The sequence below is a fragment of the Peromyscus californicus genome, unplaced genomic scaffold (assembly GCF_007827085.1).
Source record: "Peromyscus californicus insignis strain IS unplaced genomic scaffold, ASM782708v3 Scaffold_4__1_contigs__length_199733344, whole genome shotgun sequence".
NCBI lineage: Eukaryota > Metazoa > Chordata > Mammalia > Rodentia > Cricetidae > Peromyscus > Peromyscus californicus.
In genome coordinates this window covers 128,325,483-128,339,661 of record NW_026294562.1, presented here as the reverse complement: position 1 = coordinate 128,339,661, position 14,179 = coordinate 128,325,483, and the positions used below count along the sequence as shown (strand labels likewise).

The following is a 14,179-nucleotide window of genomic DNA, read 5'->3' as shown; positions in this document are numbered from 1 at the left end:
GAGTGCTGGGATTAAAGGCGTGCGCCACCACCGCCCGGCTCTTTTGGTACCTTTTATGAGAAGTCAATCCTGGGGTCTTTTTCTCTTTTTAAAATTTTTTTTAGATTTATGTGTCTGAGTGTTTTGCCTGAAGTACGTACACCACACATGTGCTTGGTAGCTGAGGTGGTCAGAAGAGGGTGTCAGATCCCCTGAGACTAGAGTTACAGATGGTTGTGAGCCACCATGTGGGTGCTGGAATTGAAGCCACTGCAAGAGCAAGAACTGCTCTGAACCACTACCCCAACTCTCCAGGCCCCAGGGCCCTTTCTTGTATACTATTAAGCAGCAATCCACTTTTCAAGGGCAGAGGCTGCTTTCCTCTGAAAACCTCTTCAATGCCCACCAGAGCTGTGACCTCCACCTCTGTTCTGTTCTGACCATGGCCTCTCCACCACACTCATGTGAGTGATGACCTCATGCTGGCCTTCACAGACAGGTATATGATGTTTTAAACATGAACTTCAACTTCTCTAAGATACAGTCCAAGGAACCAAGCATACATCTAGATCTCAACAATTTCAATAAAGGAGAAAGACTTGTATAACCCAGCAATAAAAAGTCTGTATATTCAGTTTCTGATTTAAAATTCAGAGACATCTTTCCTGTATGTTTTAAAGTTAACTATTTTCAAATATTTCTAACAATATATCTAATTCCATAAAGCAGCAAGTTATAGAAACCAGCAAAGTTATTATACAACTGGTCCTCTTTTTAAAAAATTGTGTGTATAAGTGTGTGTGTGTATATATATACACTGGTGTTTCCCACATGCGTGCAGAATCCTTCAGAGGTCGGAGGCACTGGATTTCCTGGAACTAGAGTCACAGGCAGCTGTGAGCCACACCCGGGTCTTCTCCAAGAGCAGTAAGCATTCTTCAGCTCTGAGCCACCTCTCCAGCCCCTCATCCTCTCCTTTTGCTTTCTTTTGCCTTTGAGCCAAAAAGTCATGTGTAAACCCGGATGGCCTTGAACTCACTACAAGGATGACCTTGAATTTCTGATCCCTCTGCCTCTACCTCCAGAACGCTGGGATTATAGGCATGCACAATGAAGCCCAGTTTGGTGTGATGTTAGGCAATCAAACCCAAGGGCTGCACACATGCCAGGTACTAACTGAGCAATATACCCAGTTCATGCAGTAATCATTTATATTTAATGTTACTTTTAAATCCTTACTCATTCTTGTTCTATTTTTGCTTCTATATATTTAGACAACTAACCTTTTGATTACACCTTTCCACAAAAATAAATAAATAAATATGTATATATAAGTAGGCTGGGTGTGGTGGTGCACGCCTTTAATTCCAGCACTCAGGATGCAGAAACAGATGGATCTCTGTGAGTTCCAGACCAGTCTGATCTACACAGTGAGTTCCAGGACAGCCAGAGCAACATAAGAGGCCCTGTCTCAGAAAAACAAAATATAAAAATATTAAAAAAAAAAAATGAAAAAACAAAAGCCAACAATCGCCAAACCTTGCATTCTCTTGTTGGAATGGTTTTGGAGTTGTTACGACTGTGGAAGCTGTCGATACAATTCTGGAATTTCTTTCCGATCAAGGCTTCATCTTCCCAGCTACACTCTGAATAGGGCAGTCCCATCCATTTGCATAGATATTCAGGCTCATTTGAAGGCGCTGGCTTCCGACTATGAGCTATATCATGTATAAAAAAATTTATCAAACAATGTCAAATTAAAAGTAGGAAGTGATATTCTTTTTTAATATATATATAACTAATGAACACCATATGGCAAAACTATAAATAATCTGCAAATCCCAATGTGCTCATAAATTTTGAACATTTACTATATAAGATGTGTTACTCACCTGGAAAATCTGTTTGGCCCAATGCAGATTTACCTGTCTTCACAGCTAAACAAATATAAAATAAGACAGAAAATTTATAAATATACCAAGAAAGGAGAAGAAACAGATTTTACAAGGAAGGGGCTGAAAGATGACTCAGAGGTTAAGAGCACTAGCTGCTCTCCAAGACGACCCAGGTTCAATTCCCAGCACCCACATGGCAGCTCAAAACTGTCTGTAACTCCAGGCCCAGGGGATCTGAAGCCCTCTTTTGGTCTCAGGAACAAAGCATGCACAATGCACACAGGTATACATGCAGGCAAAACACCCACACACATAAAAAATAAAAAACTTTTAAAAAAGATTTTACAAGTAAGAATATGTGCTCACTTATCTCATATTTTAAAAGAAGCCTATTCTAACCTGGCTGCCAGACTATCATCCTATTACTCTGTTATTTTTCTTTTCAAATACATTAAAAATATTTTTAAATAGAAGAGCTTTTCTGGGTTAGTAAGACCACTGAACAAACTACAGAAATGTGTGATGGAAAACAAATTCCATGGCCAATGTCAATGAATGTTTGAAGACTTCCTGGGCATTGTTTCCTAAGCCAAGGGTACCGGGGCTGTGGAGAGTGTGAAATGTCACGTGTTTGCAGTGTGTATATCACTGATATAAAAGAAAATTTGAGGCACAGACTTTGTATAGTCAGTAAAATGACATACTATTTCACAGAGCGATCTCTTCATTTAGAGGTTCAATGAAGCAATTAGAAAAGCCTTAACTAGAAGCTTGCATTTCTTATAGCTTCATTCTCCACAAGTTTTAAAGACTAAGTAATTCCCCAAACAAAGAACTTTTAGTTGAAAGAGTAAAAATGGTTCTGTTACTTTATAAAATAAACCATCACTGAATCTACACTCAAAACCACCTCTCAGTCTCTCCTGAGGGTCCCCAATCAGCCCCTCAATCAGACCTATCCTGTCAACAGCTGTTTCCTGTTGCCATTTCACTGATGCCAGGCAGCCCCACTCCCAAATTCAAGGATCAATTCCAGGACTAGTATTCCATGTCAATCACCTACTTCCACTGCAGCAATCTCTCTTAGCTCACCTCTTAGATCACTGCCTACTCCTCCTGTCTCGTGAAAACATGCTAGAATGTTCTCAGACTTTCTCTTCTCACAATGTGTACTCTCTCATGGCCTCAGTAAATTTCAAAATTTAAGTACTACCTATACACCGACAATACCTAGCTATATCTCCAAGTCACCAAGTGAAGAAATATACGTGGGAGCCCTCAAACAACACTTGTCTCTCAGATACAACAGTTACCAACCAAAGCATTTGATTTCAAATCCAAAGATCAGTTCTTCCCTTGATCTTTCCACTTCAGTGAGTGGTGACTATATTCTCTTAAGAAATCTTACAAGCCAAACATCCTTAACATTTCTGTCTCTCATCCCCCATACCCAAATCTACAAGCAATAATTATTAACACTCCCTTCAAAATAAACATAGGCCTTTGTTTAATCTCAAAAAGTAAACCTATAAAATGCATTTTATAAATTTATATTATCCAAAGCCAAAGGTCATGTTCTCCAAGTTTATACATGACTAAAGTGAGTTTTCATGAACTTACCTATTACTCTTTCTACTATCTGATACTGTTTATTCAACTCTGATGCCAGCTCCTGTTGGCAATTGAAATATTCAACATCTTCTGGAGAAACTTTCCCTAACCTAGACAGAAGACCAAAAACAAGCATATACCAATTAGATCTTGGAGATCTATACATATGTCAGAGCAAACGTTTGAAGTACAAATGTAAACTTAGTTGCTTCCATGTGCCCCTTTAGTAATCTTCACTACTAACAGGTCAGCAATTAAACGAGACAAGAAAAAAAAAAAAGAAAAAAGAAAAATCCTTCACATCATTTCTGCAAACTGTATTAAAACCAAGAATAACTGTAAGTATGTAAGTATATCATAACTCAGAGGGTTCTAGAATATTAACTTTCACATATAAGCCACCCCAGCCTAATCAAAAGAAAGTGACAACATGGTCATGCTACAGCTCTACACACAGCTGTCTAAATTCAATCACTGATTCACCTGCAGTGACTCTGTATCTCACTTCTCCCATCTACAAAACAGTTAATGAAACAAACAAACAAATCTCACAGTTATACTGTCACAATCAACATACTTAAAGAAAATGTGGCCAATGTTCAGTGAGCTAGCTGTCCTTGTTAAATCTGAGAATTTAGTAGACATATATGGAAGCATCTACTGTCATCTACAGAACTGTAGACTGCTCAGTGTTCCTTGATCACATGATCAAGGCGAAATCTGAAATCCTAGAGAGCAGTGTTCTCCACACATCTGAAAAGCTCCCTTCCCTTAGACTAGAAACACCACTTTTATCTGCAGCAGGTAACATACCATTGTTTGATTTCATCCTCTTTCTTCTTGAAGTTCTCCAGTTTTTTCAGGCCCTTCACTTTTTGTTGTTGTAAGGATTCTTCACTCTCCCATGTGCTGTGGATGTAAGACCAGCCCTTCCACTTGATAAGGTACTGGACTTCCCCTTCCTCCCTCTCCGTGTCAAAGTCGCCGCTCGGGTCTCCATTAGCTTCAACAGCATACACAGTGGTGGACGCTCCAGTGGCTACAAAAGGCAACAAAAAAGATCTCCAGTTCAGCAACTGCCGAGAAGAATCTCTTCTTGAATAAACCGAATGTCTCTGACTTACAATAAACAGTCAACTTATTATTCAATTACAATCAGTGCAGTAAGTCAGTCCATTTACAGGATGGATCCAGTAATTTCAAATAGCCTGAAAATGCTACTGTTTACCTTAAAGCATATGCAAACTTGCAGGTGAAGTCAAGCAAATCTTCTGTGCAAACACCATAAAAACCAAAGAGCAGCATCCTTCTTTTTAGTCCTGACTACCTCAAAAAGCAGATCTCCTCCTCTAAGAATAGAGTAAGAAATCAAACATCCTCTCCTGCTCACCCTCCCAAAGCTATGTTAACTGTCTTACCCTCAAATAAACCAGATTAGGGGTGTGCTGAGGGGGGGGGGTGGTTAGGTGAGCAGCACCAAGGCCTGATTCAACCACCGGCAATCCAGCAATACATATACTGGCCATGGTAGTACACACCTGTAATCCCAGAACTTGGGAGGTAGAGACAGGGGTTCAGCCTTGACTATATAGCAAACTGAAAGCCAGCCAAGGATACCAGAGACCCTGTCTCAAAAATCCAGTGAGTAATTTACTCCCCAAAGACACAAACCTCCTTTCTTTCCCAGTCTTGAATCTAAGACCTTTTCAATAGTTTCACTATTATCTTGCTGTTCATCAAGTCCTTCTCCAGTCATTTCAATGAGATCATCTGAATCAGTCTCAAAGTCATCATCTTCTTTGTAACTGTGTGAGAAATAATGCTGAATGAGTAGGAGACTGTACCTTCAGAATTCAACATCTCTATAGAGCATCACTGCAATCAGAACCATACTCTTTGACTCCAACAAGTTAGTCACAGATTTTCCAGTTGGTGGCTCAATGCCTACCTCACCCCATTTCAATGACTGATGCATGCCCACAGACAAACTAAAGAGTAGCTCACACTATACGTATAAGCAAGATATAGGAATCTACAAGGATACCCTTTATTTAGTACCAGGTAATTACTATCTAAATTATGACAAAGAAAGAAAATTCGTAATGAAAGAAAAATTGCTAATATTTCAGACAAAAGGAAGATAATATTCCTAAGATTAAATGTTTCAATCATGCAATTTTATCTCCCAATAACAAGAAAATGAAATTTAGTTTAACCCAAACAGTTGAGAATTTTCACATTCGCACTTCTGAATTATAAAATATAAAATGTATTTGGCTATGATGATCCCAGAACTGGGGAGACTGAAAGCAGAGAGACAGCATGAGGCTGGTCTGAGCTACACAGTAAATTTCAGGATAGCTTTAACTACATAGTAAGTGCCAGACTAGCCTGAGTTACATCAAAAACATAAAAAGAGAAGAAAAACAAAACAAAACAAAACAAAAAAAAAAAGCCTTTACAACACACATGAACAATAAACACAAGGGGGCATAGCTCAGTAGCATTTGTCTAGTATAAGCACAGTCTTGGGTTTAATCTCCAACGCAACAAAATAAATACAGAAAAACACAATTCTAAATATAACACAGTAAGAAAATGAGCTAAGCTAAACATCAGCACATTAAGTCTAGTCCTACATTAACTACCAATTGGAAACATCCAACAAGTAATTAGTATCTCTAGTGCTCAGCTTCACATTTCTAAGTAGACCAAGAGAAACATGCATGTGCTCTGAAAGTAAATGTACTACATATTCTCTAGATTAAACAAATAAAGTATCTGAATATATCTGTATCTTTATTTCACCATCAATTAATGCCTCATAGCCTGTTACTAAAGTTTCATAATATGAGTATACTCAAACGTCAATAGATACAATGAGACTCCAGAGTAATTCCGAAGTGAAAGTACCATCCAGACGTTGTTCTGAAACATGAGAAAAAGAGCCACTAGGACAGGATGTGACCTTGATTGAGGCAGGTTCAGATGAGCTGTTGTTACTCTCCACTGGGCTCAACATCATTTTTTCTCAAGGGTGGCTAGATTCTGAAGACACTTTAGCATGCAGGCTTATATTCTTTTTTGTTTTTTGAGACAAGGTCTCACTGTGTAGCTCTGGCCTTTCTGGGACAAGCTATGTAGACCAGGCTGGTCTCAAACTCACGGAGCTCCACCTCCCTCTGCCTCCCAAGTGCTGGGATGAAAGGCCTGCACCACGGCATCCTATTCAGGCTGATTTTTTTTTAACCTGTCAATCACATTACCTAAAACTTGAAAGAGCCAAGTTCTAAACAACTATGTCATTACCGTCACATCAACAAAGACCTTCCGGGTCACAACTGACCTCACATTTTTAGCAGCTCTTCGTCGAGTCTGCCTTTTGGGAGCTTCATCATCATCGTCATCGTCATCAGAAGACTCCTGCTTTTTCCGCTTTCCACGCTGAGTCTTAGGTTGCTTTTTAACTTGAGGTTTGGGCACTGTTCTAAAAAGAGAAAGAAACAGCAAAGCTTTTGCTGTCACTTGGTAGCTATTTCACATCTACATACGGGCATTTCCCAGAGCAGGTACACATACAAAGAACTCACTAAAGGGAGCCCGGCCCGGGATCAGACCTGGACTCTCAGCACTCCTGAGGTGACATCAGGAGACGATCAGGAGTTCCAAGTAGACCTCTATCTACTACATGACACTCTCAGAAAACCAAGGGGGTAAAAGGATAATGTACAATCACATTGAAGTGTTTCTCCTACCGATCTAACAAACCCTAAGAAATGATCAAGGACTCAGTAAACACTGGGCAAAAATCCTGCATGACACTTCAATCTTGAGAGCTTAAATTCAGAGGGGAGGCAAAACTCAGGCTTTCTGTGATGGGGTTGGCAAATTTTTCTATAAATGGTTAGAGAAGAAAAACTTTAGATTTTGTTGGCCAAGTCACAAAACTGGGCCATTGTACTCATGCAAATAGAAGACATATTCTTCACAACATTTTTATTGACAAAATTCAAAACAAAAATAGAGTGTGTTTTGGTGATATGATTAATAAGAATAGAATTATTCTGAAGAGAATGTTTCACATAATTAGGATTCAAATTTAGTACTATTATCAAACTATCAATGATAAATATTCATCAATAAAAATTATTATTAGCCTCTGGCCATTAAAAAAAGTAAGTGTTGGGGGTAATTTGAACCCATCCTACTCAATACTGAAAGAAGTCTATTTTGTAAACTGGGGAGATGGCTCAGTCTGTCAAGTGCTGGCCACACAAGCATGATGACATGCTCAATCCCCACACTCTACATAAAAAGCCACACACGGTGGCATGTACTTATAGGCCCAGCCTCGAGGAGGCTTTGGGGTTGGACTGGCCAGCCAGGCTGAACTAATCAATGACCCAGGTCCCTGTAAGAGATCCTGTCTCAAAAAATAAGGTGGACAGCTGGGTAACAACACCCAAAGCTGACCTCTGGCCTACCACCATACACACATATGCATGTACCACACACACACACTCATGCATACAAAAACACGCATACACACACACACACACACACACACACACACACACACACACACACACACCAAAAAAAAAAAAAAAGAGGTTAAATTTTCTTGAGTTTAAGTTTAAGCCTGGAAGGCCAGAGCTACACAACACAGTGAGACCTTGTCTCAAAAAACAAAAAAGAATATAAGCCTGCATGCTAAAGTGTCTTCAGAATCTAGCCACCCTTGAGAAAAAATGACGTTGAGCCCAGTGGAGAAGGAGAGTAACAACAGCTCATCTGAACCTGCCTCAGTCAAGGTCACATCCTGTCCTAGTGGCTCTTTTTCTCATGTTTCAGAACAACGTCTGGATGGTACTTTCACTTCGGAATTACTCTGGAGTCTCACAGTCAATCTCTTCTGCCTTCTTATGTCTATCATTACCTGCCATGTTTCATCAAAAAGTATTAAAGCTTGCTGCCTTCTCAACCTATGCCCATCTCAATACAGTTATGCTTTCTGCTTAAAGTTATGAACATTATATAAAAAGAATAATAAGCAATAAATATGCTTTGGATCAGCCAAAAGAGTATTTTCATCTTAAGAATTGGTTCTCGCCAGACATTGTGGTACATGTCTTGAATCCCATTTAGAAGGGCAGCCTGGTCTACACAGAGTTCCAGAACAGCCGGAACTAAATAAAGAGAACCTGTGTCAGAAAGCCAATAAATAAATAAATACATAAATAAATAAATGAATGAATGAATGAATGAATGAATAAATAAAACAAAGAATTAGTTCTCCCAAAAAGAATCTATAATATGACCTCAAAAAAGAAGGGTTTTTCATTTTTATCATGGTTTTTTGTTGTTGTTGTTTTTGTTGTTGTTGTTACTATTTTAAAGCAGAAGATATGGTTGCATATCCCACACATCCTAAATAGGCTGTTATGAAAAAAAGCCAAAGATCCACTGTCAGAGAATATGATCAGAGCCCTTAATATGCATATATGAAAATGCAATGAAGAAATCCATTACTACATATAATTAATATATGCTAACAATAAAATAATTTACTTTAAACCCCACAGGACATGAAGAGGGAAACAGTATCTCCAGTCAGAACTGCATGCATCCCTGCCAACACTCAAAGGTGGTCTCAGTAGTCCAGTCACTTGAACACTTGGTCAAGACACAGGCTGGCACAAAGAGAACCAGACACTCAACTCCTGCAATGGGACAATTTGTGTTGTTTAGGCTTTGGTTCCAGCGAACTATCCCTTCCCATGTAACCCACAGTGAGCTCAGCTAGAAGCAGAGACTGGGCAGGCTAGCAGCATACCTTCTGGGGACAGGTCTCCTAGCTTTTACTTTCTTTTGTTCTGGTTCACTCTCTGCACTGGTGCCTTGTTCATGTTCATCTTCTGAGGGGTCCTGTTTCCATTTTTCTCTATGATCGAAAGCAAAACAAAATACATTTTTTTCTTTAAGAATTCATAAGGTAAACAATCTCAAAAAACAAATTCCAAATTCATTTTCTGAAACACAGAACATACGTATTTTAGATATTATGCTAAAAGAGAGATATTTAAGCTCAATTTAAATTTTGGTTTTTGTTACTCTTTCTGAGTACATACCATTTATTACTAGTTTAACTCTGGTAACAAATACAAATGAAGAATACGAGTATAATTTTCAAACGACCTTTTCTGGGGGAGAAAAAGGCTGTGTGACCCATTCTACCTTGCTCACCACTGTATCACTGAAAGACTGAATCCAGAATGCGTACCACAACAAAGGTCCCCAAGCTTTAACACGCGTCAGAACTAGCAAAAGAGCTTGTTTCCTACTCAAGAACTGACCAACAAGAAAGCTAGGAATCCTAAAACATTCACACGATGCTGACATTGGGTAGAAATGTATTTGAAAACATATTGAGAGAGAGAGAGAATTTTCTGGACTAGGCAAGTACTCTCCCACTAAGCTCCACCCCAGACTATATGAAATGTTTTAATCTTTAGAATATAATTAAGGAAACAGTCCCTGAATTTATTTTTCAGTGCTGAGCCTACCACTCAACTAAACAATCTGTTCTGTTTAAGACTACGTTTTTAGTTATTATTAGATAAGGGAAGTGTGTTTTTTGTTTCTCAAGATCTCACCAGGCTTGAAAGGGCCATAACCTACAGGTGTCCTTCTACTTCTAAGAGCTTTAAACTTCTAAAGACTGACCACGACACTACAGGAAGCTAGCTCATTTCTCACCTGTAGTGAACAAAGTATGTAATAGCTACTAGGCATGGAAGACCTAGAAAAAACTGACAGGTCCATGCTTGGGATCCCTCTGTGAACAAAACAATTATCACTGTACCCACAGGTTCCCTTAACAGAGGTCATAACAAAGAAGCCTCATGTAGAACTCCAAGTCAAACTGATACTCTTCATAGGACAAGTCAAGAAAACAGTGCTGGCTTGCTCCCAAAGGGGCTGAGCTGCAGACTCCCGAGGCCCTTCCTAACAGCTGCAAGAGTTACTAACTGGTTACTACCACCAATTCAGCTCCACCTGAACTAGGTGAAGCTTGGGGGAGGAGAATGAACCCTTTCATGTACATTATTCAGATTCTATCAGCACTGTATGTCACTGACTCTATGCAGAGATGAATACAAAAGCTGGTAAACAGAAATGGCCTTGGTTAAATAATGAAATTAATTAATGAACGAGCCCTGTCAGTTTTTCAGTCAGCCATGTTGAGTACTTTTGGAAGGATACTAGAAGTAAGCCCTGTGACTAGTTTCTACCTATCAGTCTATCTTTAAAATAAAGACTTTCGCCAGGTGGTGGTGATGCACATCTTTAATACCAGCACTCAGGGAGGCAGAGGCAGGTGGATCTCTGTGAGTTTGAGGACAGCCTGGTCTACAGAGTGAATTACAGGACAGCTAGCCCTGTTACACAGAGAACATCTGTCTCGAACCCTCCCCCAACCAAAACAGACTTTCTTGTATCTACCCATACTCTCGTGGCTAGCTTGCTCTGCTTACTCAAAGTCTAATATAATAAAATTTTACTAAAGAATACAAAGAAGCCAGACATGATGATGTACTCAGAACAAGACAGGGAAATGATGAGTTCAAAACCAACCTGAGTTCAAAACCAACCTTGACTACAAGTGAAACACTGTCTCAAAGAACAAACAACAAAAGGAATCTAAGTAATAGAAGGTGACTGCCAAGAAGACGGAAGAAAAAGTGACCCACACACACACTTGGAAAACTGGTATGTGAGCCTGCAGACTCCCCAGGACTCAAAAAAAGTCGTTTACCCCTCCAAAGTCATGCTGTAAAAACTGGCCTCCCAGAACATGTCTCAAAAGTGTACAATTAAGGACCAGGGGAGAGTATATCAATGAGAAAAATCCAGAGTCAAGTAATCTGAGCTAGGGCTGTCAATGAGGTCTACTAGAGCTAGGACTATCAGTGAGGTCTACTAGGGCTAAGGTAATCAATGAGGTCTACTAGAGCTAGGACTATCAGTGAGGTCTACTAGGGCTAAGGTAATCAATGAGGCCTACTAGAGCTAGGACTATCAGTGAGGTCTACTAGAGCTAGGACTATCAGTGAGGTCGACTAGAGCTAAGGCTATCAGTGAGGCCCCCTGACAAAGGATACAGCAAAATAAAAAGAGAAAGTGTGTGCTGAGGCCAGAGTATCCCAGTCAAATTAAATAGTTAGAAACAGCCAGAAGAACTTGGGCTCTTCCAACATAAGAATGTAAAAGGAAAAAACTTATCAAATCAACTAGTCTAAAACCTAGCAAGACGCTCTTCCTTGAATAAGACTAAGTCCACTAAGAAAGTTGCTTTCATACACAGCAAACCTCACACCTACGATTCTCAATCACAATCCACAGAAGAACCTTAAAGACCTAGGAAAATTACAGCCAAGCTTACACATTCCGGATATATAGACAACCAGAGGGGCAGATGTTTGAAATTGGCCACATTATGTTTTAATTTTCAAGAACTAGAGAAAAGAAAACTATTTGTTTCAGTTTGGCTTTTCTAAAACTAGGACTCACTATATAGCTCTGCCTGGCCTAGAATGTACTATACAGACAAGTGTGGCCTTGAGCTCGCCAAGACACACCTACTTCTTTCTGCTTCTGCCTCCCAAGAACTAGGATTATAGGCGTTTGCCAGCATGCCCTGCTAGGAAAAAGAATCAGTAGAGATTAAGTAAAAATGAACATCAACTTCCCAACCCCACGCACACACAACTCTTGAACAAGTAAAACTGCTATTTTTTTGTGGAAAGCCAACTTAAAAGGGACTTTTTAACGGAGACTCCCCAGTCACCCTTACACTGGAAGTTAGTTCCACTAGAGTAGAGAGGAGTCTTGAGAGGCAAGAGCTCAGACTGGCTCAGCAGTTAAGAGGACCTGAGCTCTTCCAGAGGACCCAAGTTTGGTTCCCAGCACCCACATACATGGTGGTCCACAGCCATCCCTAACTCCAGTTCCAGGGGAGGCACACACTCTTTTCTGAACTCTAAGGACAGTAGGTATACACGGGTGCACATATATTTACTTGCAGGTAAAATACCAGTACACATAAAATAAATAAATTTAAGAGATAAAGAGAGGCAAGAACTTGACTAAAAACTATTTTGCTTCAAAAGAAACTTGCATTTTAATCTATCGTAAGGCACAAACAGAATTTTTCTCCAAATTTGAGGGATTGTGGAAAACACTACCAAAATTTAGCTAAGGAGACTCCAAAGTAATATAAACAAACAAGCAGCCTGAAAATACTAATCAGCGGGGAACTTTAACTTTCATTATTAGAGAGGCTGTGGAAGATAGACAGATGAATCCAATCTAAGCAGGCATGGAGCAAAATCCACTTTTAAATATAAAGGACCTATACTGAACATGGCTAAGTACCATTCTTAAAAGATACATCAGGAAAAGAAAAAAATAACTTCCAGATAGCATATGCCCCCAAGACAGAATACTTTCACCAACAATTCCAATCTAAGACTAATAATGATTCAGTTCCATTTTGACATAAAGTCTGTGACAGATTCCTAACTCAAAACACTCTGAAAATAAGTAACTATGATCTCTCTCTCTCTCTCTCTCTCTCTCTCTCTCTCTCTCTCTCTCTCTCTCTCTCTCTCTCTCACGCACAAACCTGCATGATTTATAATTTTATAATTATAATTTATAAAATATTTTAACATTTGGCTGGAAGGAGAGAAACCAATACACCACCTTCATAAACACTACTGGGCAGAGAATCTGCAGAGACCCTATATAACACTGCCTAGATTGGACATTTGCACTACATTTTATTCCCTCAGCTTTTTTAAAAATCTGAGGTACCCATCTCAAAAAAAGAAAAAAAAGAAAGAATGCATGAATACCAATTTGCAGTTTCTAAAGAGTATGTTATTGTACTAATTCAAGATGTTATTCCCTCTGGATGAGTCTCTCAATTCTGAATTTCACATCCCCACACGGCAGATCCCATTACACTTGTTATTAGATCTGGGTTGCCAGTCATTAGCAAAGTGTGATGCCTTCCCATAATGTGGTCAGGAAGGACACTTCAGAAAACATCCACCCCCACAAAACAAAAAACGAAGAGTCTCCAAAGCAGCTCATGAGACTGAAGTGCAAGGAAAACCTTCTAAGACGTCCCTGCTTAGAGCCTGCTGTCTCCAACTCAAACACAATGGAAATTGGGTGTATTCAGGTAAGACAATATTAAATACTGCCCTACAAAGTTCTTTAAAATGTACATTTAATGTAACCACTTCTATTCACTGCTGGGCAGGCAGAATGAGGAAATGGATTTAAGAAATTCAAATTTGCCTAGTAATTAGAGTACACGTAACTGGAGACCTTAGTGAAAAATATACCTAAGTTGGTGTACAAAGTTTTGGACATCCACATTTTTCAAAAAAGGATCTACGGAATTCACACAGTTAAAGGGATAGTACACCATGGAAACTGGAGGGGCTGTTATTTAAAAATCTTACAATTTTTTGCCGGGCGGTGGTGGCGCACGCCTTTAATCCCAGCACTCGGGAGGCAGAGCCAGGCGGATCTCTGTGAGTTCGAGGCCAGCCTGGACTACCAAGTGAGTTCCAGGAAAGGCGCAAAGCTACACAGAGAAACCCTGTCTCGAAAAACCAAAA

At 39.5% G+C, this 14,179-nt stretch overlaps 1 protein-coding gene across 2 annotated transcripts in view; it reads right to left on the bottom strand.

The window, feature by feature from the left end:
- The window catches only part of Chd2 (chromodomain helicase DNA binding protein 2), a 140,550-nt gene that overhangs the window by 76,585 nt on the left and 49,786 nt on the right, over positions 1-14,179 (bottom strand). For both annotated transcript variants that reach the window (XM_052713814.1, XM_052713815.1), the window contains 7 exons: positions 9,319-9,426; positions 6,832-6,972; positions 5,157-5,290; positions 4,299-4,524; positions 3,495-3,595; positions 1,872-1,916; positions 1,519-1,697 (listed from right to left, as the gene is read on the bottom strand). In XM_052713814.1, the coding sequence (XP_052569774.1) occupies positions 1,519-1,697; positions 1,872-1,916; positions 3,495-3,595; positions 4,299-4,524; positions 5,157-5,290; positions 6,832-6,972; positions 9,319-9,426 (934 nt within the window). The remainder of the gene's footprint in view (positions 1-1,518; positions 1,698-1,871; positions 1,917-3,494; positions 3,596-4,298; positions 4,525-5,156; positions 5,291-6,831; positions 6,973-9,318; positions 9,427-14,179) is intronic.